The sequence below is a fragment of the Marmota monax genome, unplaced genomic scaffold (assembly GCF_021218885.2).
Source record: "Marmota monax isolate L192 unplaced genomic scaffold, Marmota_monax_Labrador192_F-V1.1 WCK01_AAM20220418_F8-fsc00014, whole genome shotgun sequence".
Taxonomy (NCBI): Eukaryota; Metazoa; Chordata; class Mammalia; order Rodentia; family Sciuridae; genus Marmota; species Marmota monax.
The window spans coordinates 9946242-9974196 of NW_026695222.1; the positions used below are offsets into that span (position 1 = coordinate 9946242).

The window sequence follows — 27955 nt, forward strand, 5'->3', positions numbered from 1 at the left end:
CCCCACTTTAAAAAAATTATTATTAGGTCTCGCTAAATTGCCAAGGCTGGCCTGGAATTTCCTGGTGACTGGCACCTCCTACCCCAGCCTCTCAAGTAGCTGGGAATATAGGCATGTGCCACCATGATCAGCATGTTTAGATATTTCAGTGGGAAACTATACCGTTATTTCTCAACCTAGATTCTAATGGCAGGCAAAAAATTAAGTGGTTTAAGAGGCAAATGGAAGGGCTGAGATTATAGCTCAGGGGTAGAGTGCTTTTTTTGCATGTGTGAGATCCTGAGTTCGATCTCCAGCACCCCATAAAAATAAAAATATTGTGTCCATCTACAACTAAAAAAATATTTTTTAAAAAAAGAAGCAAATGGAACCAGGTGTAGTGGCAAACACCTGTAATCTCAGCAATTCAGGAGCCTGAGGCAGAAGGATCACAAGTTCAAAGCCAGTCTCAGCAACTTATGGAGGTCCTAAGCAATCTAGAAGACCCTGTCTCAAAATAAAAAAATAAAAAGGACTAGGGATGTGGCTTAGTGATTAAGTATGCCTGAATTCAATCCCTGGTACCAAACAAGAGGCAAATGGAACTGGAGGCACTTTGGAAAGAGTTAGGTGCCTCATAAAATCTAGTGGTTCTACAGGGTTTTGCGTTCACAACCCAACGAATTTAGAGGCCCCAAGGAGAAAATGAGAGATGTCTGGGTCTATGTCTGGGTCCCTTAGCCTACCTGCCAGTTTTAAGGACCCAGTGGGGGCATAGGTATGGAGGCCTAGGCTTCTGTATTTGCTCACAGTCTCTGATCCAGGAAGAGGGGAGGTAGGTGTAAGGACTAAAGGGAAAAAACTCTGATAGCAAGTCAGAATCTGGAGGCAGTAGGGGCCAGAGCACAGGAAGCTGAAGCAGAAAGGGGTCAGTGTCAGTTTCTCTGAAAGACAGGGAGAAGTGTGCAGAGGGGGCCACAGACACTGGAGGAAGGCTTACTATGGACTCCACTTTGCTCAGTGAGCTGAGGGGTGAGGTCCTTTGATAAGGGAGGGGGAGGCTGTGATAAGGGGGAGAGAAGGTTCCAGGTGGTTTCCCGGAACAGCTGGGTTAGAAAGACCAGGCATTTGAGCACTGCTGGGAGCAGACGCAGAAGCCAAGATATTCCCAAATGGGGGTGAAAAGGTGGATTTTCAGGGGTCTAAGCCTGTGCCTGCCCATCCATACTTGCTCCCCAGGCATGTCAGCGGGCTTTGCACTCCCCGGCCCACTCATCTTGCTGCCTCATGATACCAGGAAGGTGTCCCTCCCCTCTGCTGGAACTGTAGCTGGAAGATGTTTAGAGAAGTTCCCATGCACAGGGTGCAAGTATGACCCCATTTCTCCTCCCAGGGCCTGCTCACCCCAACAAAAAAAGCATAGGGCCATCTCTCAATTGTTCAAATCCCATTTGGAGCTTCTGGAGTAAAAGGTGTGAGCGGGGGATTCCAGGCCATCCTCGACTCCCACCCCCACATTCCCCCAACTCTACTTTGGGGGCTGTCATACATCTCTAGCATAGAGATGGATGCGCCCTCTGCCTTCCCCTCTTCCACTATTTGGGTGCAGGGCAGAGGACTCTGTCCCAGCAGCGGATAGGGGCACCGGGTTGCTACAGTTCTCTGCTAGCGACCAGAGTGTGGAGGAGGTTGAGGAACTAGCACTCCACCAGGGTATGTGTTCCTGGGGCAAACGAGGCCTTAGGGCTGAGGAATCTTGTTGGCTGGGAAACCACTGAGTCAGGTCGGGGTTCATCGCACCGACTGGGCTTGCCAGAACCCAGCGCGCCACCGCCTCCCTCCACACATGCACACACACTATTTGCAGAAGACCCGGTTCCCGCCAGTCCAGGAAGAGAAAGAGGGCGGCGGGGCCATTTTGGATAGGAGAGAGAGGAGATGCGTTGCGAGCAAACCCGACGCCGCCAAACCAGGAGCGCCGCCGGCTCGGCGGGCCAGGGCGGAACCCAGGGACGCACGCCGGCGAATCTAGCTAGATAGGGCGAAGTTCCTGGAGGAGGAGAAGAAAAAGAAGAACCGAATTAAATCCTGGCCCGATCTTCAACGCTGAATGGAGGAGGCGGGACAGCCAGCGGGCGTGCCCGCGCGGAGGATCCCCAGCAAAGGGGGTGGGGCCAGCGACGCTTTTAAAGCGGACGCCCACGACGCCTTCGTAGACCCGCCGCAGTCGCACAACTCCGTGGGTCTGTGGTCCTATAAAACTCTCAGAAAGTTCCCAGTCCTACCCAGGCCCTTACCCTACAACACCTGGGTTATCGCGCGCGGCCCGAAGGAGTCGGGTCTAGACGTCTGGCCAGGTCGTCGCGGGCTCCCAGGAGCAGCCCTCTAGCGGGTGAGGGCGCCGGTCGGTCGGTTGGGACCCCGCCCTCCGAGGCACTGCCTCTCGCTCCCGGGCGGGGCATCTGAGCGGCATTAGGACCCAGGCGCGGCGCGGGGGTGTGTCGCCGGCTCCCGCCCTTGACGTGCTGCAGACGCCAAGTTAAGGGTCTCGAAGCGCCAGTGCACGGGTGAGAAGCCCGGGCGTGTGCGTGTGCGTAGCTGTCTGGTGGCTAATTGCCCAGGCCATGGCCACCGGGCACGTGTTCCGTCTCCAGCCGTGTGGTGGGTGCTCGAACCCGCTGGTGAGGCGGAGGCCTGGCGGGAAGGTCTCTGTGTTAGGCGGAGACAGGAGCCGTCGGGGCACCGTCGCGGAAAAAGCTGCTGTAGCCAGCCTGCGCGGACCCGGGGCGAAAGGCTGTGGGGACTTATCAGCCTGGGGCGGGAGTCCGGGTGTGAGTTCGGCCGCGCGAGAACTAGAGTCGGGATGGTGGCGCGCGAGGCGTGGGATGGCCCGGGAACGGGTTTGTGGGCACTGCGCGCTGGGCTGAAGGCTCTGCCCTCGCCGTCTTGAAATTAAACGAATGTTGTAGGCAGTGAAGGGTTGGGGGGCTTGGAGGTGGGCAGGGTGGAACTGTGGGGTCCCCAGCACCCCCGAGCGCAGAGCTCTTCCGAGCCCGGCACGCCGCCGCCTGAGAAAGCCTCATCTCATGTTTTGTCTGGCACCTTCTGTCGGGCGCTGCCGGGGAGGCCGCCGGCTGCTGGGGTCCCGGGCCTCTGGCGGTGCTCGGCGAGACCGCAGCAGCCTCTGGTTCGCCCAGACATCTGAGGGACCTAGCCAGAAGCCGGGTTGTCCGGCCATTTACCTGCACGTGGTGTGCGGGATGAGAGTAGGTGCTGCTGGTCCCAGCGACCTTGGACGCTACCTTTACCGCCCCGCTCCCTTCCTCCTGGATGCAGCCAGCTCCCACCTCGCGCGTACATCCGCATCCTGCCCCGGATCGATCCCCAGGTCTGCTAGCATAGAGCCGTTTTCCTTTCGTGCACGCGGCCCCTCCTGTGCTTCCTTCCTTGCAGTGAGGCACAAACAGCCAGGACCATCCGGGGCCCGCGCTGGAGTGTGCACAGAATCCCCACAAATACACACACCCCGCCCCTTCTCCCTCCCCGACCAAGGGCTCCTCCTCCCAGACGGCCCAGAATAGTGTAGTCGCCCAAGGGAGGAGGCCATTGCTGGTCGCCCTGGGTTATCCTTGGCACGTGAGGAACTTCGATGGGTGTTAGTGGCCCCTGGGATGGATTTGAGGGAGAGGAGAGATGTGCAGAGAGAAGGGTCCCGGCCCAAGTGTGGGTTTGGCAGTGCGGGAGCCTGGGAGAAAGGCTGGTTTTAGTTTCCTCGCTCCAGTTCCGAAGGCCAGGGCTGGATTCTAATGAAACCTGGATTATTGATTTAACTGGGCACTGTTCATAATTTGATGGGGAAGACCTCCTGAGAAGGTTCCTCCTCACCCCTTGCACACCTGGGCAACCGCTAGCAGATGGGCTAAGGAATTTAATTCCTTAAGTTAAGGCTGACTTTGGGTCTGCAGGGGGCCCCCCTCTCCCTAGTGTTGCTGTCCCCTCCCTCTTTTTTTCCCCAGGGTGGCCTGGGGCAGGTTCTTGGGACAGAAAAGAAGGAATCAGCAGGGTAAGTTGCAGGTGGACACAGCAGAGGGGCTGGTGGCAGTTGTTTGGCTTTCCTTGCAGAAAACTCTTCCGTCATGTCACAGAATGGATACCTTGAGGATTCCAGTGAATATTTTTCAGGTGTGTATATGGGAAGTTTCTTTATCAGAAGTCTCTAGGGGATTTTTGCCTACATACCAGTGTTCCCATGGTGTTTGCCATCTATCTGGTTCAGTACTGGTACTGGAATTCCTTTGGATCCCATCTTGCAGGAGGTTGTGATGTGATAAGAGGGGCAGCTGATTATACTGGCATTGGCAGTCCCTGGGGGTGCTGTGGTCCTTGGGAGGGCTGTCTGCTCCTTCTCCTGGGTTACTGGCACCACCTGGTGTTCGCTCCCGTAGTTCACTGCTACAATGCACTGGATATCTGGCTGGATCCTTAGGCCAAATGTTGTATATTTCTTTATTCCTCACCTTCCCCCCAGAGGGAGGGGCTGAAGCTGTCCCTTTAAGAAAGCCTAACCTCTCTGGGCATCAGTTGTCCCTGCTTGCATAGGTTTAGCTGCCCTTATCATGTCTGGGCTGGCTCTGGGCTGCCTGTCCTATACCCAGCCCCATGAACTGGCCTGGCTATCAGAGGGTTGTTTAGTGGGGCCATGCTTAAACATAGTGGGGATGTGCTTTTACCCAGGATCCTCAGGGTATGGAGGCTCTGTGGGCCAGGATGCCTGGCATGCAGATTAGTTATGTGGCTACACTATATGATAGGGATGAGGACATGGCATGGCAGGACCACATTCACGGACCTGGTGACTCTAGCTGGGTAGGTCCTTAACTGGGGTCCAAGAGCTGAGTCTGATAAAAGGTAAAACCCAGGGTAGAGGGAGAAGACAACAGTTATGGGGTTTAGTGGGTGCTAATAGGGGTGGCAAAGGGGAGACTGGGGCAGATTGGGGTTGGGGGACAGGTGGTTTTAAACAAGGCAGGAATGGCAGTTTGTCATGAACACTATGACAGAAGCACAGAGGACATCTTTTGACCCAATAGTTCTCTGGGCTGTGGATACAGTGCAGACCTGGGGCTGGGGTCGCCAGTCCCTGAGTGCAGGACATTGAGGGAACAAGGCCTGGAATGTGTGGAGGAAACTGACGGGTGGGAGTGGAAATGAGTCAGGGTGAGTCACTGCAGGTGTAGATGTGCTGGTGACCCGTCCCTGTCCCTGCACAGGTGTTTGTCAGGCATTAGGGAGGTCTGACTACGAGGACCTCTTTTTGGGGGGCACCCACAAATGGGGAACCAGTCATAGAACTGTCTGAAAGAGATAACAGCTAGTCTAGAAGAGAGGCAGGGCGGGTCAGGCTGTGATCCTACAGAGAGTCAGAGCAGGGTTCAGGGAAGAGGAATATTTGCATGTTGCTAGGAAGTCTTATAGAAGGAGGCCTGCCAGGGGTGTGGCAGAGTGGTGGGGGATACTGTAGGAATTGAGGGGCAGCAGGATCTTTGCCTGGGTGTCTGGCATCATGGAGGAGGAGGGGCATGATGGGAACAGGACTGATGTGAACCTCCTAGAGGCCACCCCCTGGCTCTTTCTCAAGCTCTCTTGCCTCCTTGTGCCACATGTCTGGACTGGGTCTCTCAGCCTTGATGTTTAGCTCTCCTATCCTCCCTGGGAGGAGGAACTCTAGGCTCTATGCCAACAAAGCAGTTGGGGTAGAGGAGGTCATCTGGCTACTCCAGCAGCTCTGCCTTCTCATGGGCCCCCTAGCCTACGGATTGTGGGAGGGCAGGTGCTAGACAGTCTTATCTGTATTGTCTCACTTGTGCTTGGTCCAAAGTTTGTAGAACAGACATTGTTCTCAAGCTAAAGGGCCAGAACAGTGCAGGGACCTGGTTCTTGCAGCTGGAAAACATTGGATAAAGTCACCCGGCTGGGGGTTCCAGCTGTGTGCTAGTTGCCACACTCTGAGTGGGGCTGGGCAGACTAGAAGTTCTGCTTCCCTTGGCCAAGGCTTCTTTTCTGGCCTGCAAGAGACCTCTAATCATTCACTGAATGTGCCCTATGGAAAAGTCTAGAGATGCCTGCTCCTGGGGCTTGGAGCTCCTCCTTCTGACACGCAGGACTGATGACCAGGCCCTCTTGGATCTCTCTTGGTGTGACAGCTGCATCTCTGGGCTGCTTCAAGAATGACTTGGAGGATACCTCTGAGGTCCGGGAGGAGAGCCTGGGGGATGAAGCCTTCGACACAGTCAACTCCTCCATTGTATCTGGCGAGAGCATCCGGTTTTTTGTCAATGTCAACCTTGAGGTGCAGCCCTCTAAATCTGGTATGGGGCTGCAGCAGGGGCAGGCTGGAGGAGGGCAGGAACTTGGGCAAAAATGGCCCAATTTTACCAAGAGAGACCCTCAGAGGTGGGATGGTACCCTGAACTCTCCTACCTTTTCTCTAGGTAGTGAAGAGACATCCGGTGGCTGTGTGCTCCTACATACCTCCCGCAAGGTGAGGGCCCCATCCTGTAGGGCAGTCCCGAGGTTTCTAGTTGGGGTAGAGGAAGCTGCTGCTTTTAGATCCCTCATGCTGTTCCTTTTTGTCCTTGCCTAAAGGAATTCCTAAACTGGGATCTCAAACCAGCTCAAGCTGGGCCTTCCCTCCTGGAAAGGGTTGTTGGTCCTGGTAGGTTGGGGCAGCCAGAGACCATTAAAGAAGAGGGGCCCTGGCAGGGATAGCAGTCTCATTTATGGGCCTGAGGGTTCTGTGCTTGGGGTTCTCACAGTACCTGAAGTTAAAGAACTTTGGGGAAGAGATACGTGCACACCGGGATCTGGATGGCTTCCTGGCACAGGCCAGCATCATCCTGGATGAGACGGCTACTTCACTGGATGATGTGCTGCGGACCATGCTAAGCCGCTTTGCTCAAGACCCCAACCACGCTGAACCTGACTGCAACTTGGACCTACTCATGGCCAAGCTCTTTACAGATGCTGGGGCCCCCATGGAGGGTAAAGGTAAGGCCTGTTTCCTGCCTGTGCAGGGGAGGCTTGTTTGGGCAACTGCAGATACCTTCTTCCCTCTCCCCTCTACTCTTTCCTCAGTCCACCTGCTGTCGGATACCATCCAAGGAGTTACTGCTACAGTCACAGGAGTGCAATATCAGCAGTCGTGGCTCTGTATCATGTGAGTTGCCAAATTGTGGCCACCACATTTGGCCCCTCTACTTGTTATACTGGAGCTAAGCATTTTATACCCCTGCAGAGGCTGACCCACCCAGGAGTGACACAAATCTGGTGGTACATCCAGATTGGGAGGACAGGGTCCAAGCAATCCAACCCATTTTGTCCCTTTTTTGGCCACTAGTTGTCAAAGTCAAGAGTTTCTGGGTGGGTGTGGCCCTGGCTTCCAAGGGTGGCAGTTGTGTTCTGTGTGCCCTTCTGTCTCTTGCCAGCTGCACCATGAAGGCCTTACAGAAGCGGCATGTGTGCATCAGCCGCCTGGTTCGCCCACAGAACTGGGGGGAAAACTCCTGTGAGGTTCGCTTTGTCATCCTGGTGCTGGCCCCACCCAAGATGGTGAGTGCAGGACTTGGAGGTGGCTGTGCTTCTTTGGGGACAGAGTCCCAGGTTGCCCTGCCCTCTCCTTGGGAGCTTCTCTGAAGATCACCTCACCCCTCCCCTTCCTGTCTGCCTAACAGTTATCAGAAACATCCTTGTTATGTCTCTGTTAAGTCCGAATTTCCCCAGAGTTTGCCCCAAACTTTGTCTTTCCTTCTTGACTGAAAAGAATGGTTTTACAATTATTGATTCCAACATTACTGCCTTTCTTTGTCCTGCATTCCCCGACCTCATCCTTCTTCTCATTGACTGATTTTCTGGCCAAGGATCTCTGTTCCTTCTTGGGCTGTATACAACTTGGTCAGGAGCACTCTGCCTTTGTACAGGCTGAAGCTAGTACATTTTGGAGGTACTCTCTAAAAGGAAAAGGATTTTAAAATTCTGAATAGGAAATTTTGACCCAGGCCTTGAAAGGACCTTAACATTTAAGCCATTAGTTTGTTTTTTAATGTAGTCCTAGGGATTGAACCCAGGGCCATGCACATACTGGGCAGGAGGTGCTCTACCACTGAGCCCAGTATGTGCTCAGTGGGTTCTCCATTTTCTTCTTGAGGATTTTGCCTCTGCCTCTGATACAGGCTCCTTCCTCTCTCTCTCTGTAGGCAAAGAGGTACTGAGGGGAATGTCCCTGCCAAGGGACATTATAAACATGCTGTCTATGTTACTGTACTGAGGAAGAGAGGGAGGATGGCCAGAATAGCTTCAGCTTCCTGAGCCAGTGTGTACCAGTGCACCCAGCTTTATTTATTTATTTATTTATCTATATATTTATTTATTTATCTATTTTTATCTACTTATCTATTTTTATCTCTTTATCCATTGATTGATTGATTGGCAGGGTTGCCTAGGCTGGCCTTGAACTTAGGATTCTTCTGCTTCAAATTTCCAAGTGGGATTATAGGCTTATGCCCAGCTGATCCCAAAGATTTTGTTGCTTAGAAGACTATGCCTAAATTTATAAGAAAAATACTAGCTCGGGCGCCTTGGCACATGCTGTAATCCCAGCAGCTCAGGAGGCTGAGGCAGGAGGATCACAAGTTCATAGCCAGCCTCAGCAAAAGAGAGGTGCTGAGCAACTCAGTGAGATCCTGTCTCTTTTATTTAGAAAATAGGGCTGGGGATGTGACTCAGTGGTTGAGTGCCCTGAGTTCAATCCCCAGTATCCAAAAAAGGAAAATATACTATGGGGCTGGGGTTGTGGCTCAGTGGTAGAGCACTTGCCTAGCATGAGTGAGGCACTGGGTTCAATTCTCAGCACCACATATAAATAAATAAAGGTCCATTGACAATTAAAAATAAATAAATATATAAAATTAAAAACAATACTACCTTGATGGTTGTCCTTATGATCTTCTGACTGGTGGAATTTGTGATGGAGTTCACTAATGCCTGGACTTTGGGGGAACAAAATTCACTTTCAGTACACAGGAAGAGCACCTGCCACCTGCTTAGGAATGCCTGTGTTTGGCAAGGGCAGGGCTTCCTCTTTCTACACAGGCTGTAGATACAACTCTTCCATCCTCCACCTCCCAGAAAAGCACCAAGACTGCAATGGAGGTGGCACGCACATTTGCCACCATGTTCTCTGACATCACCTTCCGCCAGAAGCTCCTGAAGACCCGCACAGAGGAAGAATTCAAGGAGGCCTTGGTGCATCAGAGACAGCTGCTCACCATGGTGATGCCAGGAATGAAGGAATACAGCGTGTTTTCCCTTCATGCCCACAAACACCCGCAGGTACAGGGTACTGGTGGGTATAGGTGGGAGGGGGCCTGGGTTGGCCAGGGCTAACAAGCACTCTTCTCTTCTCCCTAGCCCCCAAAGTGCAAGGACTTTGTTCCTTTTGGGAAGGGTATCCGGGAAGACATCATGCGCAGGTTCCCTGTGTACCCACTGGATTTCACTGATGGTAGGTGGCTCCGTAGCTCATCAGAGTTTATCCAGGGACACATGGGTATCTGTCCTGCATTCCCAACAAACCCTCTGTCCATCCCCCTTTCCTAGGCATTATTGGGAAAAGCAAGGCTGTGGGCAAATACATCACTACCACCCTGTTCCTCTACTTCGCCTGTCTCCTGCCCACGATCGCTTTTGGGTCCCTCAATGATGAGAACACAAACGGGGCCATTGGTGAGGGGCTGGGGCTGGCCAGGGTGTGCTGGGCAGGGTCCTGGGCTATGGTGGACCCTGACCTCCCCACCTCTACAGATGTGCAGAAGACCATTGCTGGGCAGAGCATCGGAGGCCTGTTATATGCGCTCTTCTCTGGGCAGCCGCTGGTGATACTGCTGACAACCGCACCCCTGGCCATCTACATCCAGGGTGCAGTGGGGGGTTGAGGCGGGAGATGGTGCCCAAGGTCCTGGGTCCCAGCTGGGCCCTGACTGCCCACCCTGCCCCACTGCCTGCAGTGATCCGTGTCATCTGTGATGACTATGACCTGGACTTCAACTCTTTCTATGCATGGACGGGCCTGTGGAACAGTTTCTTCCTTGCACTGTATGCCTTCTTGAACCTCAGCCTGGTCATGAGTCTCTTCAGGAGGTGACTTATCCTTCCTGAGCTGTGGGGACTCTAAAGGCCAGGGACCTGGGTCCTTATGCCAGCTTCCAAAGCCCTGTAATCCTGGGGTGGATGGAGTACCCCTACCTTTTTTGCTGCCCCAAGGAGCTGGGTTGGGCTCATTGGGCAATCTAAGGCCTGGTCCTCTATGTAGAGAGTGGGAGAGAAGGGTGATCTATATAGATGCTAAGGGAGGCCTCTCTGAACAATGCTCTCCATCTTATGAGGCACGTTGCTTCTGACAGATCCACAGAGGAGATCATTGCCCTCTTCATTTCCATCACATTCTTGCTGGATGCTGTCAAAGGCATGGTCAAAAGTGAGTGCGGAGCTGGTGGTCATCTGCTGCAGAGGAAGCTAGATGGAGATGGGAGGCTCTGGGTTGTGGCCACATTGGGCATAGCTAAGGTTGTTCCTTCCCATGGTCAAGGGCACTCTGGGATCCTTCATTGGCAGAGAGCAACAGACCCTGCGCTAGAGGGTGACAGGGTTTCCCCAGACAGGATCAAAAATAAGGACAGGCCTGACAGTGTCAGAGGTGGAACAAGGACTGAGTATGGGGACAGTGGGTAGATGGGCAGGTCAGTGGGGTCCTGGTCGATATAAAAGGCCAGAGCCCTCTACTGCTTCTCACCCACTCTGCCTCCCCTCAGGAGCTTTCTACCTTCAAGGCCCCACTCTGTCCCTTCAGAGTCCCTACCTCTCTCTCATTTCCTCGTTCTCTCACTGGGAAGGTGGGCCCCAACCTTTCACAGCCCGTATGACTGAGGTCTGTTGGCCCATTCTGCAGTTTTCTGGAAGTACTACTATGGTCACCACTACTATACAAAAAGGACTTCATCCTTAGTGAGTTTGTTGGGCATCAGTACCAGCCTCAACACCAGCCTGCACACCACCCTCAATACCAGCTTCCTGGCCAGCCCTACAGAGCTGGCCATGACGGGAAGTCCCAGTGGTACACATTCAGGCCGGGCAACTGCAGTGCTCAGCCTCCTCATCATGCTGGGCACGCTTTGGCTGGGCTACACCCTCTACCAGTTCAAGAAAAGGTGAGGGGGACCTGGGGTGAGGGGAAGGGCAACATGGCCCCTGGGCCATGCTGATCTGCTGGCTGTCTGCAGCCCCTACCTGCACCAGTGTGTGCGCGAGACCCTGTCTGACTGTGCCCTGCCCATCGCAGTGCTCACCTTCTCCCTCATCAGCTCCTATGGCTTCCAGGAAATCGAGAGTGAGTGGGGTCTTACGTTAATTGGGGGTGGTATGGGCTTGCTGGGGCGGGGAGACTGCAGTCTGAGCAGGATCCTGTCTCCTGCTACAGTGAGCAAGTTCCGCTACAATCCCAGTGAGAACCTATTTGAGATGGCAAAGATGCACTCACTATCCCTGAGGGCCATCAGCAGTACCATGGGCCTTGGCTTCCTGCTCTCCCTCCTCTTCTTTATTGAGCAAAATCTGGTGGCTGCTTTGGTCAATGCACCTGAGAACAGGTATATAGGACCAGGAAGGGTGGGGAGAGTAAGTGCCCAGCCCTCTGAGAGCTAATGAGGTTTCTGTCTACATGTGTCCATATGCTAAAGGCTGGTGAAGGGCACTGCCTACCACTGGGACCTCCTGCTCCTTGCCATCATCAACACAGGGCTGTCACTGTTTGGGCTGCCCTGGATCCATGCTGCCTACCCCCACTCTCCATTGCACGTGCGAGCACTGGCTTTAGTGGAGGAGCGAGTGGAGAATGGGCATATCTACGAGACGTGAGTTTGAGAGTGGCTCCTAGAGAGCTGGGGAAAGAGCCATGTGGACTCTGGAGGAGGGTGGGGAGCCTTAGGCCATGTGAGCTAGGGAGGGATGGGGCCCAGAGGTACTGTAGCCCTGCACCCACATGTGGCCTGAGGTGGGCCATGTGGTCTTTTGGTTTGGGCCCCTGCAGGATTGTGAATGTGAAGGAGACGCGGCTGACATCGCTGGGTGCCAGTGTTCTGGTGGGCCTCTCCTTGCTGCTGCTGCCCTTCCCACTGCAGTGGATCCCCAAGCCTGTGCTCTATGGCCTCTTCCTCTATATTGCACTCACCTCCCTGGATGGCAACCAGCTCTTCTCGCGTGTGGCCCTGCTGCTTAAAGAGCAGGTGGGTACCTGGCCTTGGGAGGGAGGTAGGGTTGGTGACATGGCCAACCCTGCCTACACCTGGTCACTGCCTGCAGACATCGTACCCTCCCACACATTATATCCGGAGAGTGCCCCAGAGGAAGATCCACTACTTCACAGGCCTTCAGGTCCTGCAGCTGCTTCTGTTGTGTGCCTTCGGCATGAGCTCCCTGCCCTACATGAAAATGATCTTTCCCCTCATCATGATTGCCATGATCCCCATCCGGTATGGACAGCTGGAGTTGGGGTACTGGGCAAGAGGACTGATCTAGGGTTGGGAGGTGGGTAGGCTGGGTAGTGCCCCTACTTTCTCTTTTCTATTCAGGGCTTATCTTCCTGCCTGTTCTTCCTCTCCCCAGCTACAACCTGCTGCCCCGAATTATTGAAGCCAAATACTTGGATGCCATGGATGCTGAGCACAGGCCCTGATTGGCAGGCCCTGGCCATACCCACTTAACCAACCCTCCCCACCCTCCCACGCTGGCTTTGTGGCTGTGTAGGTGTGGGGTCTGGGTTGTTTCTCTGTGCTGTGTTCTCACAGCTGTCAGGCCTGGGGAGCCTGGACATTGTGGGGGTTCAGTGTGTGCGCACTCACTCTTCCCTCATTAGCCTTTAGCTTTGGGTCAGGAACATGGCTTAGGGCAGTTTCTGCCCAGGGTGGGACTAAAAGCAGGGTGGATTTTCTTTTGATAAAAGAGTCATATGCCTGAAAGAGAAAGATTTCCTTGATTGTATAAGGAACTCGCTGTGTGCACATTAAAGAATAAAGCTCCTGTTTCTGTGCTTCTATGTACCACATCCTTCCTTGTTACTCCAACCAGATCTGGGGTGGGGAAACATGTCCTGTGTAAGTGGAATAAAGGGGACTGATGTTGAGTACTACCTGTGGGCTGTCACTTCCAGCCCTGCATAGTGGACCTTGGCCCAACAGTGAAAACATCACCCTGTTGCCCAGCACAGTGGGGAAAATGCTCTAGGAATAACACGTTCCAGGACCCAGAGGGGATAGGGCTTCAGCCTTATGGGGTGCTGTGCCTAGTGCTGCAGGGGAGAGCAGGGGCTGTACTGCTCCCTGCATAGGCCAGTGACAGAGGGACTGAGGAGAGAATGGCAGATTGGAAGACATGGGGACTGGTTTAATGGAAGGGAGAAAATGCCATGTTTCTGGCTTATTCATTTGGTGGTTAGTCAGGGTCCATGACAGTGGCAGCCAGCAGAAGTGGTATGGATCTGAGGCTCAGGCAGAGCTTCTCTGTGTACCTGAGGGCAGCAGCTGTGGCAGATGAACACCTGGCTCCCAGACTTCCCTCACATTACCTTGCAGGATTCTGGCTCAACAAATGTCCCCAAGGATGAAGGTATCTTGGACTTCAGTGCCTGTGAAGAATTCCTGCAATCCAATAAAAAAAAAAAAACAAAAAAACACCCCAACAGGACAGAAGAAGTAGCCCAAAAAGAAAATAGGAATGGCAAAGATGTTCAAACCCTTTGGTAGGACTGGGAGTTTAGCTCAGTGGCAGAGTGCTTGCCTAGAACAGTCAAGGCCCTGTGTTCTGTTCCCAGCACTGCAAAACAAACAAAACCCTTGGTAATCAAAGAAATGCAAGCCAACAGAGATGCCACTTTACATTTGATGAGTTGTTAAAGGCCAAATTGGGTTGGATGCAGGGCATAGAGTCTGGTATAATTCTGCTCCAGAGTGGTGGTGATGGGCTTAGGTACAAGTATATTCTCCATAGTCCTATATGGGGATGGGTAGCTAAAGATAAAGCAAACAAAGCATAGTGTGCACCCAGGACAGAACTCTGAAGAAGCCAATCAGCAAATACCAGGGTGTCCTGCCCCAAACTCCATGTATCTACTATACACATGTGGTGTGTGATTCTACTTTGGGGGTCCCTTCCTCAGTAGCCTGGGTGTTCCCTGTAGGTAGGATCATATCCAGAATCACAGGCAAGGGACAGGCAGATCTCCAGCATCACATACTTAAGACCCTGGCAGACATCACCCTCCCACTCTGAGACCACCCAGGAGGATAGGTGAGGTGCTGGTACCTCCTGGGTAAACTACCCAGCTAGGTATGGCAGGCAAGAGGGAAGCGAAGCACTGCCCCAGGTCAGGGGAAGACAATGTTCTCAACGGCTGAGCCCAGCCCTGGGCCACCTTGCCAGGACTGAAGAACATATGCTGGAGTAGAGACTCTCCAGAGCTGCCTGGGAGCACAAAACTTACCCTGGGAGTGGTCTACTAGGACTGAGGAGTACCACCCCAACCTGCTTTCTGCCCTGACCCGTTTTTTTTTTTTTTTTTAAACATCCTTGGGGTTGTATACCCTTCCTTATCAGAAAAAGGCCTGCAGGAAATGCAAGGCAGCCACCTGACACCCCCTAAGTCCCTCCCTGGGAATGGCTTCACCAGGGCACAGTGAGGGTCTGAGGCAGTTCTCCTGATGGACCTCTAGACCCCAGGCAAAACTGGCATATGGCATATCACCCCAGCTGGGGTCAAAGATTCCATCCCTTCCCCACCAGAAAAATAAATTGGTATTACAATCAAGCCAACATCTCAACTGCTCAAATGTACAATAGTATAAAGTAAATATCCTGAACGTTCCCCACTGACCACCCCACAATCCAGCAAAGACCATAGAGGCCAGCTGGCAGTGGCATCGACTGGTAGGTGAGTAGATAACACACATCCTGCAAGGAATGGCCAGCTCACAATTCATGACTCGAAAGAACACAAGCAGAGAAGATGTAACATGCAAGCCAGCAAAGGGTAGGCAAACATCCTTGACAGCGATGCCCTTGTCTCACCACCCCCAAGGGGACTCAGAAGACATCAGCCTGGCAGGGTTCAAAGCAGATGTATCTAGTTTATTTTGGAAACAAGTACCTTCCAGAATTTTTATTTCCCACATTGTAAGAACATTGAAGACTCTTTGGTTCTTTCCCAAACCCTCAATCCTGCCAAGGCCAGTTTTAGCACCTAAAGACCTCTCAGGATCCTAGGCCTAGAGATCACTGAATCCCAGATGGCCTAAGGGCAAGAGACTGGCATCAACTTGCTCAGAATTTCTCTAAGCAGTTAGCTGCTCTTCCAGACCAGGATAGGGAGATTGCCTTGACACCCCCAGCAAGGGGAAACCCTGAAGGAAGTACTTCCAGGGGTGCCTGCCTGATGGTGCAGGTTTAGGCTAGCCCTCCCCAGATCCCTGGCCTGAGTGGTCTCCTCCAGCCTCAGGAGGAGTCATGCTGCCAAAATACTTTTGCATCTCCAGCAGGGCCCGGAAGCGATGAGAGATTGCGTTCTTCTTGGCCTTGGGCATCTCTGCGTACCTAAGGGGTAACAGTAGCTGCTCAGAGAACAGGGAGCCTAGACCCCAGAGGATGCCTAGCTCCATTCCACCTCATCTTACCCCCAAATCACAGAGTCCAAAGCTCAAGTAGCAGCCCCCTCACACATACACAAAGTGGGACAGGAGCCACCAACTCCTGGCAGTCTATTAATTAAAAAAAAAAAAATAGAGTTTTAAGTTCCTCTGTTGATATTAATGAACATGGATGGATGTTAAATTTGCTCCAGTGTGGCTAAAACTTAAGGGAATCTGGGGAGAAGTGGATGAGCTGCATGTTTGATCAGCTTTGTCATCTGTTGACAGGAAGCAGCAGAGCCTGACAGAACAAACACAGCAGTCCCCTCTAATGCCCTGAGTAAGTTGCAGGGGAGGATCCCAAACAGATATGGGCTACAGGCCCATGCTCCATGCCAAGAATCCAGGGAGGTGGGAATCCACACCCGACTGGTGGGTTTCAGACCTTTGTTATCCAACACAGTAGCCATTAGCCACATGTGGCTATGTAAGTTAACACAACTGAACACAAATAAATCCAGGCACTCAGGGTGTAGCTCAGTGGTAGAGCACTTGCCTAGCATGCACAAGACTGGATTTAATTCCTAGCACCATAAAAAATAAATACAATTCTTCAGTCTAACTGCATTTCAAGTGCTCCACAGCCGAACACGGCTAATAGCTATCCATCCAGACAGTGCAGATATAGAACATCTGCTGCCCCAGAGCATTCTTGGACAGTGCTGCTTCACAATGTCCTTAGCCCTGTGTGGCTTCTGTGAAGCCTCAGGCCAAGCTCCCTAAGGGCCTATCCAGCCTAGAAAGACTGATTCCAATACTGACCAATGTGTGCCACATAAATATGGGGAGGGGAGGTAGTGTGAAATACTGAGAATATATAGTATTATTTGAATAATTTTTCCAACCCAGACTGGAGAGTCAAAATTACCCCCACAAAACTGTTATATTTAAATATTTTGATAAGCCAAGGCCAGAGAGGGAAAGCCAGCAGTAGCACAGCAGCTCGGGGACAAGCTGGAGCCTGAGAGCTCAGGATACCCAGCTCCGCCCTGCTGTGGGCTGTGTCACCAGATTCCTTGTGCCTACCCCAGCAGAGCTGCCTACAGCTGGAACAGCACTCTCAGAACCTGCCCCGCCCATATCCGCATGACTGCACTTGGGCAGGGTGCCCACCCAACCCCACACCCCAGGGAAAAAATGGGCTCCTTACGTCTGCTCATATCCATCAGGCTGAAAGCAGGGGTCCCAGCCAAAGTCCCGGCAGCCTCGGGGCACCACAATTTGGCCCTGCCACAGAAAAGAGAGCACAGGTGTATAACTGGGCATGGAGGAGATGCACTAGGAGGCAGTTTGAATTTGGTTAGTTAATGCATGTGATTAAACCCAGTTCACTCAAAATGTAATTCAAGGGGCTAGGGCTCAGTGGTAGAGCACTTGTCTCGCATGTATGAGGTCCTGGGTTCAATCCTCAGCACCACATAAATAAAATAAAAAGGTGTTAAAATATTAAAAAATATGTAATTCAAGGGAACTAAGGTGCTATAAATGTTGAAAATCTAAATAAAATGCAAATCAGGGAATACAGGGAGTAACCATGTATTCAATTGGTCCACTAACACCTCTGGGGCCAACATTTTCCTCTCTACACTTTTGATAAACTGTGACTTCATTGAAGAAAAATGATTCAACCTAAAAAACTAATAGAAAACATTTTCTCCTAAGAGGACGTTAAATAGCCAGTGATGTAGCTCAGTGCTAGAATGCTTACCTAGCAACCATGAGACCTGAAGTTTTATCCTTAGTAAAACAAAACCAAAAAAAGCAGCAGCAGCAACAACCACCACCAAAAAAAAAAAAAAGAAGAAGAAGAAAAAGAAAACAAGAGAGGCTCTAGCAGGTAAATACCCTAATAGAAAGTACTGGGCTGGGATTGTGGCTCAGCGGTGGAGCGCTCGCCTAGCACGGGCAGGACCCGGTTTCAATCCTCAGCCCCACATAAAAATAAAATTCATTGTGTTGTGTCCATCTACACCAAAAAAATAAAGAAAGAAAGTATTCAGCAGTGGCCAAACACATCCAGGAGCTTAAGTAATACTGGCTATAACAGTCAAATTCCAACATGAAAATGTTACAAAGAGAACAAATTATAATCCAATGTCGTAAAATGTCATTTTGCCATCAAAGTAAAAAAAAAAAAAAATCTTTTCAAAACAGAGCTAGGGATGCAGTTCAGTGGTAGAGTACTTACCTAGAATGCAAGAGGTCCTGGGTTCAATCCCTAGCATCACAAAACAAACAAACCAAAACAAAAAAAAGGCCATGGTGGATGATAGAGATAAGCCACATAAATGCCAAGTCATGCAGAGCCAAGGGCAAATTCTGCTTCTGCTAGTGGGGAGCTGTGTGATCAGGCCACTTAGTGTACCATTGTGAGCCTCACTCCTGCAACACATGTTTTCTGAGCACCTACAGTAGACCAGGCAGTGTTCTTAGCACTGGGGTCACAGCAAACATATCCTTCCTGCCTATAGTGAATATCAAATAGGCATGACATGAGTAAATTAATCAGTGATTAACAAATGCAAAGTACCTTAAAGGGGACCAACAGGGTGTTGATCTCCAGAACAACAGGATGGAGTGACATGGATGGGGAGCTCAGGGAAAGACATAGTGAGGAAGGGACCCTTTAGCCATATACAGGGTTGCAGCAACAACATTCCAGGTGTCAAACATAGCTGGCACAAAGTCTCTGAAACTCAGCACATCTGAGTTGCGGAAAGAACAACGTGGTTAACTTGCCACTGTGAACAATGTGTGTCTGGTGTGCCAATGTGGATAAGGAGTACAAGGTAAAAACAGAACAAGACGAAGAAACAAGGCTACTCAGGGGAGGTGGGGACTGCCAGGCAACAAATGCAAGAAACAGCTAAAGCCAGAAACAGGGAATTGTGGGGTCTGCAGTGACACAGGTCCCATCAACAGGTTCTTGAAGTGATGTCGTGTCACTGTAGCATTATTCACAATAGCCGAGAGGTGGAAGTAATCCAAAGGTCATCGACAGGTCAATAAAGAAAATGTAGTCTATGCATACGATGGAATATTTTTTAGTCTTAAAATCACAGGAAGTTCTGTCATGCTAATGAATGAACCTTGAACACATTATGCTAAGTGAAATAAGCCAATCACAAAAAGACAAATATTGTATGACTCTATTTACAGAGGTATCTAAAGTAATTAAACTCTTTAGAAGTAGTAAGTAGAATGGTAGATGCTAGGGGCTGGAGGACGGGAATTAAAGGGAGTTATTCAATGGGTAGTTTCAGATTTTTTAAAATGAAGTTGTGACAGGCATGGTGGCAAATGCCTGTAATCTCAGTGATTTAGGAGGCCAAGGCAAAGGATTGTGAGTTTGAGGCTAGTCTCGGCAATTTAGTGAGGCCTAAGCAATTTAGTAGATTCTGTCTCAATAAAAAGTTAAGGAAAAAGGGCTGGGGTTGTAGCTCACCAGTAGAGCACTCGTCTAGCATGTGCAAGGCCCTGGGTTGGATCCTTAACACCACATAAAAAAATAGATAAATAAATGTATTGTGTCCAACTACTTCTAAAAAATAAATATTTTTTTAAAAAGTTAAGGAAAAAAAAAAGGGGGAGAGGGCTAGGGATGTGGCTCAGGGCTCAGTGGTAAAGCACTCCTGGACTCAATCCACAGTACCAAATAAAAATGTTCTGGAGATATGTTATACATATGAATATATTTAATGCTACTGTAATGTACACTTAAAAATGGTTTTGAACCAAGGATGTAGCTTAATGGTAGAGCACTTGCATACTTGCATAGCACGCACGAGGCCCTAGACTTAATCCCCAATGCCACAAAAAATAAATAAAACCAGCTGTGATGGCACACGCCTAGAATCCCAGCTACACCCAGAAGCTGAGGAGGGAGGATCACAAGTTCCATATCAGCCTGGACAACCTAATGAGACTTTGTCTCAAAATAAAACTAAAAAAAAAAAAAGGCTGGGGATGTAGCTCAGCAGTAGAGTACTTGCCTGGCACATGGGCCCTGGATTCCATTTCCAGCACTGCAAAACCCAAACATACAAAATAGGGATGGGGGATGAGGCTCAGTAGTCAAGTGACCCTGAGTTCAATCCCTGGTATTCCCCACCACCACCACCACCAAGCAGGGTAAAAGAAAATATCTGAACAATTCCCAGAAAAATGTCTGGATTTTATCCTGGCAGAGGAACTGAGCAGGGTGATGTGCTGGAAGGCACAGTCCTGTCATAGGGAAAGAATGGACAGGGTCTGGGGGCAGTTGACCAGCTGTGATAGAGGTGTAGACCTTGAGAAAAGCAGCTAAACCTGAGTCAGACAGGTAGGTATAAAGTGTTAAATGGCAGGCAGCTGGGAAAGGAATAAGTTAAGGTGAAGAATTAAAATTCTGAGCTGGGGTTTTGCTTGGTGGTGGAGTGCTTGCCTAGCATTGCATACAATGAAATGTATTTCACTTGAACTCTCCTAAGGTTCAATCCCTAGTATTGAGAGAGGGAGGGAGAATAAAAGGAATTCTATGCAAACATGAAGTCATAAAGGCTGTGAGACACTCAAGGTGGGCATTAGCCTTGGCAGATGGATAAGAAGATTTGGCCATAGAGAAGTCTGGGCTATAGATGTAGCTTCAGGAGCAGTAACCTTTAATTTGTACAATTGTTTCTTATAGGGTACACACTGCAGAGATTTGGGTGTACAAGGCCTCAGGAGTTGTTAGTCATTTTGTTTCCCTGAACTAGTAGCTTCAGAGACCACAGAGGTTTGGAGATTGACAACACTTCTAATGATAGTGCTCAGGGGTGCCTCATACAAGGCACTGATAACTAACCCTGGATACCACCATACCCTTCCAGGAAGGTCCAGCAAAAGACCCTAGATGTCCACTCAGGTCGCAACGCCCTCTGGTGGCCCATGGGAGAATGGCATCTGAGTGGGTACTTACTGAGGTTCGGCCCCTGAACAGGCGCACTGGCTCGCTGGGTTCCCCAGTGCTGAGCGCGAAGGTGCAGAGTGCATAGGCTGACTTGTCCTCAAAGCCGGTCAGAAGCTGATAGAGACCTGTGTGTAGATACTATGAGGGCTCAGTGCATCTGTGCTGCCCAGTCCCACCTGCCAAAGACCACCAAGAGTGAGAAGGAAAGAGTCCCTCAAGTTTGGATTAGGTTGGGTGGGAGGCTGCCAAAGCTTATCCTAGCTCTCATAAGGGAGCTGAGACCCAGATCAAGATTCTGGGTATCCGCTTTCCTCTGGCATAATGAGACCAAGGCTTTTATCAAAGTCAGAAAATCAACCAATACAGTAGGACCTTGTTTGATTTCCAGTGCAAAATGAACCATGTAAAGGCATTTTTGTCACAACCAAGGAAATCTCCAAACTAATTAGGTAATACTATGAAATTAACTGGGGTGTAACTCTCAAGTGGTAGAGTGTGTGTTCAGCATGGCTGAGGCCCTGGGTTCAATCCCTCGCACCAGTATGTATGTGTGTATGTGTACATAACACAGACACACACGTAATTTTAGTTGGTTAATGTTTTTAATTTTTTCATCTTTTAGACATAAAGGCTGAAGAACTTAATAGATGTTATGGTGTTGGGGATTTGCTTTTAAATACTGGATTGAGAAAAAATTAGAGCAGGTTACAGATATCACAAAATAGGCCTTGTGCTGATAAGCTGGATATGGGGATACAGAGTTCATTATTTTATTATACTTTAAAAATTGACAAATAATTGAATATATTTATGTCTATTATTCTATTCTACTACTGTCCATGTTTGAAATGCTCCAGGTATAAAGTGTTTTTTAAAGCACCTAAAGAAGCACCAATTTGGTTTACACATGAGGGTGACAGGGTATGGATTGCTGGGGTCTAGGACAGGCAGATCCTCCGACCCATGAGCCAGGCCCTGGCTGAAGCAAGCAACTGCATGTAGTCACTAGGGTCAAGTCCCTCTTGAGATGCAGAATCAACCACAGCCCCTTTGTCCCTCAAATTCACAACACCTACCAGCCCCCACATCTCACTGCTCTCTGGAACAAATGAGTGTCAGTTTAAAGAAAGGAAAATAGAGATGGAGAGGCTCAATGCCAGGGACTACAGCCTGGGATTCCTGTTTACTAGTGGGGGACCACTCCCCTGAATTACCCTGATTCTCAGTTCCCAACAGATCCAAGGGAATAAACAATGGGGACAGTACCTTCAGGCTTTAACTTCTCCAGAAACCATTTTCTGCAAAAGAAATAAAAGAGTCAGACACCAGGAACAGATGGATCTTCTGCCACCCTCCCTGGGCTGTGCCCTACTGGGATCAGAACTCAAGAAAAACCACAGGGAAATGATAAAAACTGTCTCAACTCAAAACTAAGAGAAATAATCTAGGGGCAGGGGGTGTAGCTCAGTGGTAGAGCATGTCTTTAATACATTAGGCCCTGGGTTCAATCCCTACTAACAACAAAAAAGAGAGGGGATGGGTGGGGAGGAGAGGGAGGGAGGTGGGGGGAGAGAATGATTTAATAGGAACACTATTTTTGCCTGGAGGCAAACAGGCAATGCACAGAAGAATTAATAACCAAACAAAGGCCTCAACCTCATTGGTAATAAGAGAAATGAAAACTAAGACTGCATGGGATAACATTCCACACTTCTCAAAGTGCAAAATATTAAAAAATCATAATCCTCAGAGCCAGTGAGGATGCGAGCATTATAATACTATAGACTAGAAATATATACAGGTACTATTGTTTTGGCAAGCAAACCAATCATCTAAATGTTAAAAACATTTATACCTCAAACCTAGCAACAGAACTACGTATATATGTCACCATGCATGGTGGTATATGTCTATAACCCCAATGACTCAAGAGGTTGAGGCAGGAAGATAGTAAGTTCAAGGATAGCCTCAACAAATCACTGAGACTCTTAGCAACTTGTTAAGACCATCTCAAAATTAAAAAAAAAAAAAAATTAAGAGTGCTGACAATTAACTCCGTGGGAAAGTACTCCTAAATTCAATTCCCAGTACTAAAAACTAAATAAATTTTAAAAACTGTGCTTATGTTCCTAAGCCCATGGAGGGGTCTTCAAATTGGAGTAATTGTACCTAGAGATACACAAAGACCTTCTAAGGGAGTCCAGGGCACTGGGTAGTTTCAAAGAAATAAATTTTCAGATCTCAACTTCCTTATTCTTTTCCTGAAACTGATATGCTTATGAATGTACCACTGAAATGGGTGGGTTCCCCTTTCCCATCTCCACTTACACAATCACATTCTCACACTGTACAAAAGAAAGGCACACCTCTCTATCCCTAATCCTTCTTTAGGATAAGAGAAATACTGGTGTTGATGTTGGACAGTGAATGATCTGCAATATCAAGTAACCAATCATTTGGCAGTTCCAGTGGTTTTGTGGTTGGGGCCCTAGAAAGGGTTTGGTGGGAACACTTACATATAGGGACCAGGTAGCCCTCCGAGGGCGTTGAAGCACAGACAAGTATCCTCCACCAGGACAGGCCCCTGTACCTATAGCACAAGGACATGAATCCCTGAGACCTACAACCAGCAGTAGGCTCCATCCCTGCCCTGAATTTCCGGGCCACCCAGGCTGAAGCCAACCCAGCAGCCAGTTGAGATCTGCAGGAGATAAAGTCACAAGGCCCTGCCCTCTTCATCTTCATTTTAGAGATAGAGACACAAAACCATTGGCAAGTGTAAAGCTAGCTCCAGATACAGCAATGGAAGTGCTGGGATTCACATCCAGGCAATTCAACCCTTCATAACATTTCTCAGTTTGCAAAAATATGCAAGTGCAGGTGTGGATGTGTATAGGGAGAACATAGGGCTGAAATGTACATACTGAGAATCAGAAGAGGGTGGTTAGAGAGGGAATGTGTGTGTTTATGGTAGTCTTGGGGGATACCAGGCAGTTAAGGCTGAGACAGAATGGAAGTGTTTCTTTTTTTTTTTTAAAGTCTTTAATATTTATTTTTTAGTTTTCGGCAGACACAATATCTTTCTTTGTATGTGGTGCTGAGGATCGAACCCGGGCCGCACGCATGCCAGGCGAGCGCGCTACCACTTGAGCCACATCCCCAGCCCCAGAATGGAAGTGTTTCAAAGCCAACATTTACTGATCCAAAGCTAGCTGGGCCTGAGCAGTTCCTTGAAATCACAACAGAACTGTGCCCTCTCTATTGTTCTCTAACTGTTCTCAGCAGGTACAACCTCAGGAACCACCCACAACAAGCTACAAAAGAGGACTGAGTGTGGGACAAGCAGGACAAATGTAAGATAAGCACCTGGCGGGCCGCCTCCTGACACTTCTGTATGGAAATTTCATCCGGCTCTCCCTGGTATTCTGGCACTTTTTAGGGAAACAGACACACACAGAGTCAGGTCAAAGGAAGACAGAGAAATGGAAACATCTTTTAAAAATAAAACAAAACAGAAACATACGGTCAATTTTCTGTGCCACCAAAGTGCATGGAAATTTATCTCCTAGGATCTGAATGACCTGTTCCAAAATGAAAGAACATTTATCACCATCTACTAATAATTCCCTGTTAGTACCTAAACTGTCACTGACCTTTCTTATCAAGTAACTCATGCATCACTCCTCTAAAGCTTACCAAGTCAAGTCCATGAGCCTCATCCCAACCTTCAGGGTCTAATTCCAGCAAATTAGCACCCTATCTTCTCACTCCTCTGTCCCCTCCTATTTCAGGCCTCTGCTTGTGCTACTCATCACCCTACCTTTTTGCTTCTCAATCCTTTCAGAAACCCTACCCATCCTCTCATACCAGGAATTCTCTGTCTGGGATTACCCAGAATTCAGGAGACCTGCGAACCTGGATGGGAAAAAAATATCCTTTATTCTCACTAGGCCCCCAATTGAAATTTTGTCCTCTTTTACTATCATAAATATAGACAACAAACCAAAATAGTGTTATCAGTTCCTGTGACTTTTAAACCTATTAAAATCACAGATGTTTTTGTACCATATTATAATTTTGCCTGTACCGCAAAATATTTACAGGGAAAGAAGAAAAAAGTCTTTACAATCTTTTTTTTTTTTTTTTTTTTTTTGAGGTGCTGCGGATCAAACCCAGGATCTTATGCATGCAAGGCAAGCTCTACATCCCCAGCCTCCTTGGGATTTTAAAATCAAGGAAACTGCACACATTGCTAGATTGAATCCTTTAATGCATTAATAAAATACATGTAACAAGACCACAAATATTTTTAATATTCTGAAAACTGTACTTCAATATAGTTGATCTCCTTTGTAATCCTATGTATTTTTGTACACTTAAAACCATTTTCATAAGAAGGAGTCCATGGGCTTCATCAGTTTACCAATGGGGTTTCAAGAGATGAAAAGTCTTCTGTTCTAGATGAAGTTCAAGTCATCTTCTCTAGGGCCTTGTGAAGCCCAGGCAAATGCTGTACCACTGAGCTATACTCCCAACCCCAGACTGTTTTTGTTTTTGTGCTGGTGGTCAAACCCAAGACTTGCACATACTAGGCAAGCACTCTACCACTAAGCTACATCCTCAAATGTTATTCAAATGTAGAAGGCCATATTCTTAATCAGAGGCTTGAGGTCTGTATGAACTCCATTCTGGATGGCACTGTCTGTCTGTCTGACTGGTCTGGCCTCAGCAGGGTATTAGCTCCCAAGAAGGTCAACCCTGTCCTGACACAGAAGTGCCATCAGTCTCTATGTTACAGAGAAATGCAGGTTCCTTTACTGCCCTTCATTCATTTGTCTCAGACATATTTAGTAAGTGTAATCCTAATTGCCCACACATGACCTCATCTCCTTGGCCATGGCTAAGAAGGAGCAAACCCTTGACTCAAGTCCTGCCAATCACAGCTGATGTCTAGCAGAAGTCTCATTGTACCCTCCACCAGTAGGAAAAAAAGCTGAAAGACTCCAATAGAAGCAGGGATGGATATGCAAAGGAAACTATAAGGACAGGTCAGCCTTGAGAGCTCATCCTCAAGTCCCTTAGGATACCTTAGCATCATATTCCTACCAGACCTTTGCCTGTTACTTGTAGCCAAAGATGTTCTGTCAACCCCCAGAGACCTCTCAACTAGTTTAGACAGAAACTTTGGATCTACTGCTTCTTTTACTCCTGTTTCATAGTGCTGTGAAGCAGATGTCCCACACTATCCTGCTAGGACTCAGAAACAATACCCCAAAGTAGCAACTTGGTCCCTCAGAAGCAAGCCTCAAAAAGCAAAGTCTAGTCAAGCATGGTGGCACACTGACTCTGGAGATTGAGGCAAGAAGAACTAAATTTGAGGCCAGCCTGAACAACTTAGTAATAACCTGCCTCAAAATAAAAAATAAAAAGGACTGGAGATTTAGAGCACCCCTGGATTAAATCCCCAGTACTTCATAATGATAATAATAATTATTGTTATTTTTAAAAAACTTAAAAAGCAAAGTCTCTGGCTTTCTATTCTGTCTCCAGCTCCCCTTTCTCCTCCCAAGGCAAGCCAGAGAAACTAGAAATGCTTCTCAATGTAGGTCATAGAAATTAAAACTCCTTCTCCCCAGAATGAGCTGGAAAGCCTAAAAATATTAATATTGCCCTGCCTTCCTGTCCTGAAGCTGGCCATAAAGAAATTCTCTGAATTATCTTGTCTGACAGTAGATGGTAAAACCCCCAATTCAGAGGGGGTCCTTGCCCATACAAGTAAGAAATGTTGCACACAGAGACCAAGAATCAGAACACGCTTTGTTCAGTCTATTAGCATGGGATTATATCCTTTTTGTCTAATCACATTTCCACACAGTTGTCCATGTTCCATCAAATCTAAGAATAAAAATAAGCCTCTTTCAGGCTGGGGGTATAGCTCAGCGGTAAAGTGCTTGCCTAGTAGTAAGCTGAAGACCGCCCTGGGTTTGATTCTTAGCACCAGAGGGGTTGAGAGAGAAGAATTCCCTATCTTTGGATCTTCATTCTGAAGACTCTGTCGTATATAAAACCTGGATTAAATACATTTTATGATTCTTTTTCGCTAACTTGTCTTTTGTTAGTTGTCAGCCATGACTCTTATAATGGGTGGGGAAAGGTTTCACTCCATCTCACAAAAGCCAAAACTGGCTAAGAGTGCTTCTAGATCGTAGTGGGGCATGGCCTGCTCAGTTTGAGTCCCCATCCACGCCCTCTCTGGATCCCTGCACCTCCAAATCAGCAGCAGCATCTAGATTTGTCTTAGAGATACAAGTGAGATCTCGGGGCTCCAGTGTGGGTCTAGATAAAAGAGGAGAACTTTGAGACTTGTGCTAAGGGCCTCGCCACTCCCCCGGACCCCGAAGCACCTGACCTGACGAGCTCTGAGGTCTGTCAAAACGTTCATCCCTTCAACTCTCAGGGAGCCCCCACTCCGCCGCGGTCCCATCCTGGTTCCCCAACGCCTTGCAGACGGTCAGGTCCTGACCCACGCTTCCCAGCGGGCCAACTCTTGTTCTCCCTCTACGCCTCCTCTGCATGCTTCCCTCGCCTGGAAACCCCATCTCAGCCCTATTCCCAGCCACCTCCCGGTCAGCTCCCCACACCCTCCTGGCACCTCCTCCAGCTTCTTGGCATTCCCCGTGACAAACACGATCTTCTTCCCGGTCAAGGAGGCTGCCATGACGAGCCCGGGTATCCGCTCAGCGCTCCCGGAAGCCCATTTGCCTGAAGTCGAAAGATACTTCCGGCTGGAGACGGAAGTGGGAGGCTCGGTTTCCGGCTGAATTGGGGATCCGGAGGCGTATCTCGGGTGGCGGGTACATCCTGTTTCGGGGTTGGAGAAACGCTGTGTCCGCCGCTGAACGCCAGGAATCCTTGCACAGATGAATAGCTTCTTCCAAATGAGCAGCTTGAACGCCTGGCGCTAGTAGTGAGCAGAATGGCGCGGCACCTTTTGTTCCCAAATTATCGGGAGCTTCGGGTGCTGAGTTTGAGGGACCACGGACCCGGGCACCAAGAAAAGCAAAGAACCAATGTGGCTGCTGATGAGCTGCAGCCCTGTGCCCTGGGCGGCTGTCACTCTTTGTGGGCTCAAGTCTGTCCCAGAGAACCGGCTCCTAGGCAATGGCTCCCAAGCCCTTTTTCCTTACTTTACTTTCAGTCCCACTCCTTGAGTTCCTCTTTGCCGACCATCTCAGAAATGCTTACTGTGAACTTAACC

At 49.3% G+C, this 27955-nt stretch overlaps 2 protein-coding genes across 6 annotated transcripts; one reads left to right on the top strand and one right to left on the bottom strand.

Moving 5' to 3' along the window:
* Positions 1-2191: 2191 nt before the first annotated feature.
* Slc4a11 (solute carrier family 4 member 11) lies at positions 2192-13123 on the top strand. Of its 4 annotated transcripts, none has more exons than XM_046433000.1 (20): positions 2192-2371; positions 4102-4161; positions 6183-6347; positions 6471-6520; positions 6795-7026; positions 7114-7195; positions 7464-7587; positions 9163-9366; positions 9445-9538; positions 9634-9759; positions 9838-9951; positions 10041-10173; positions 10437-10510; positions 10982-11240; positions 11313-11419; positions 11510-11678; positions 11769-11942; positions 12119-12314; positions 12391-12560; positions 12694-13123. In XM_046433000.1, exons 2-20 carry the CDS (start codon positions 4116-4118, stop codon positions 12761-12763), a joined length of 2589 nt encoding a protein of 862 aa, XP_046288956.1. In that variant the 5' UTR covers positions 2192-2371; positions 4102-4115; the 3' UTR covers positions 12764-13123. The 4 variants fall into 4 exon arrangements, with proteins under 4 accessions (XP_046288956.1, XP_046288957.1, XP_046288958.1 ...); XM_046433001.2 differs by lacking the exon at positions 2192-2371 and adding an exon at positions 2407-2546; XM_046432999.2 differs by lacking the exon at positions 2192-2371 and adding an exon at positions 2582-2640.
* Positions 13124-15189: 2066 nt separating this feature from the next.
* On the bottom strand, positions 15190-27477 carry Itpa (inosine triphosphatase). Of its 2 annotated transcripts, XM_046433003.2 has the most exons (8): positions 27350-27477; positions 24221-24278; positions 24064-24128; positions 23214-23287; positions 21964-21995; positions 20707-20822; positions 16918-16994; positions 15190-15672 (listed from the first exon to the last, which is right to left on the bottom strand). In XM_046433003.2, exons 1-8 carry the CDS (start codon positions 27413-27415, stop codon positions 15531-15533), a joined length of 630 nt encoding a protein of 209 aa, XP_046288959.1. In that variant the 5' UTR covers positions 27416-27477; the 3' UTR covers positions 15190-15530. The 2 variants fall into 2 exon arrangements, with proteins under 2 accessions (XP_046288959.1, XP_046288961.1); XM_046433005.2 differs by lacking the exons at positions 24064-24128; positions 24221-24278 and having other exon boundaries at positions 27350-27471.
* Between the last annotated feature and the right edge of the window lie 478 nt (positions 27478-27955).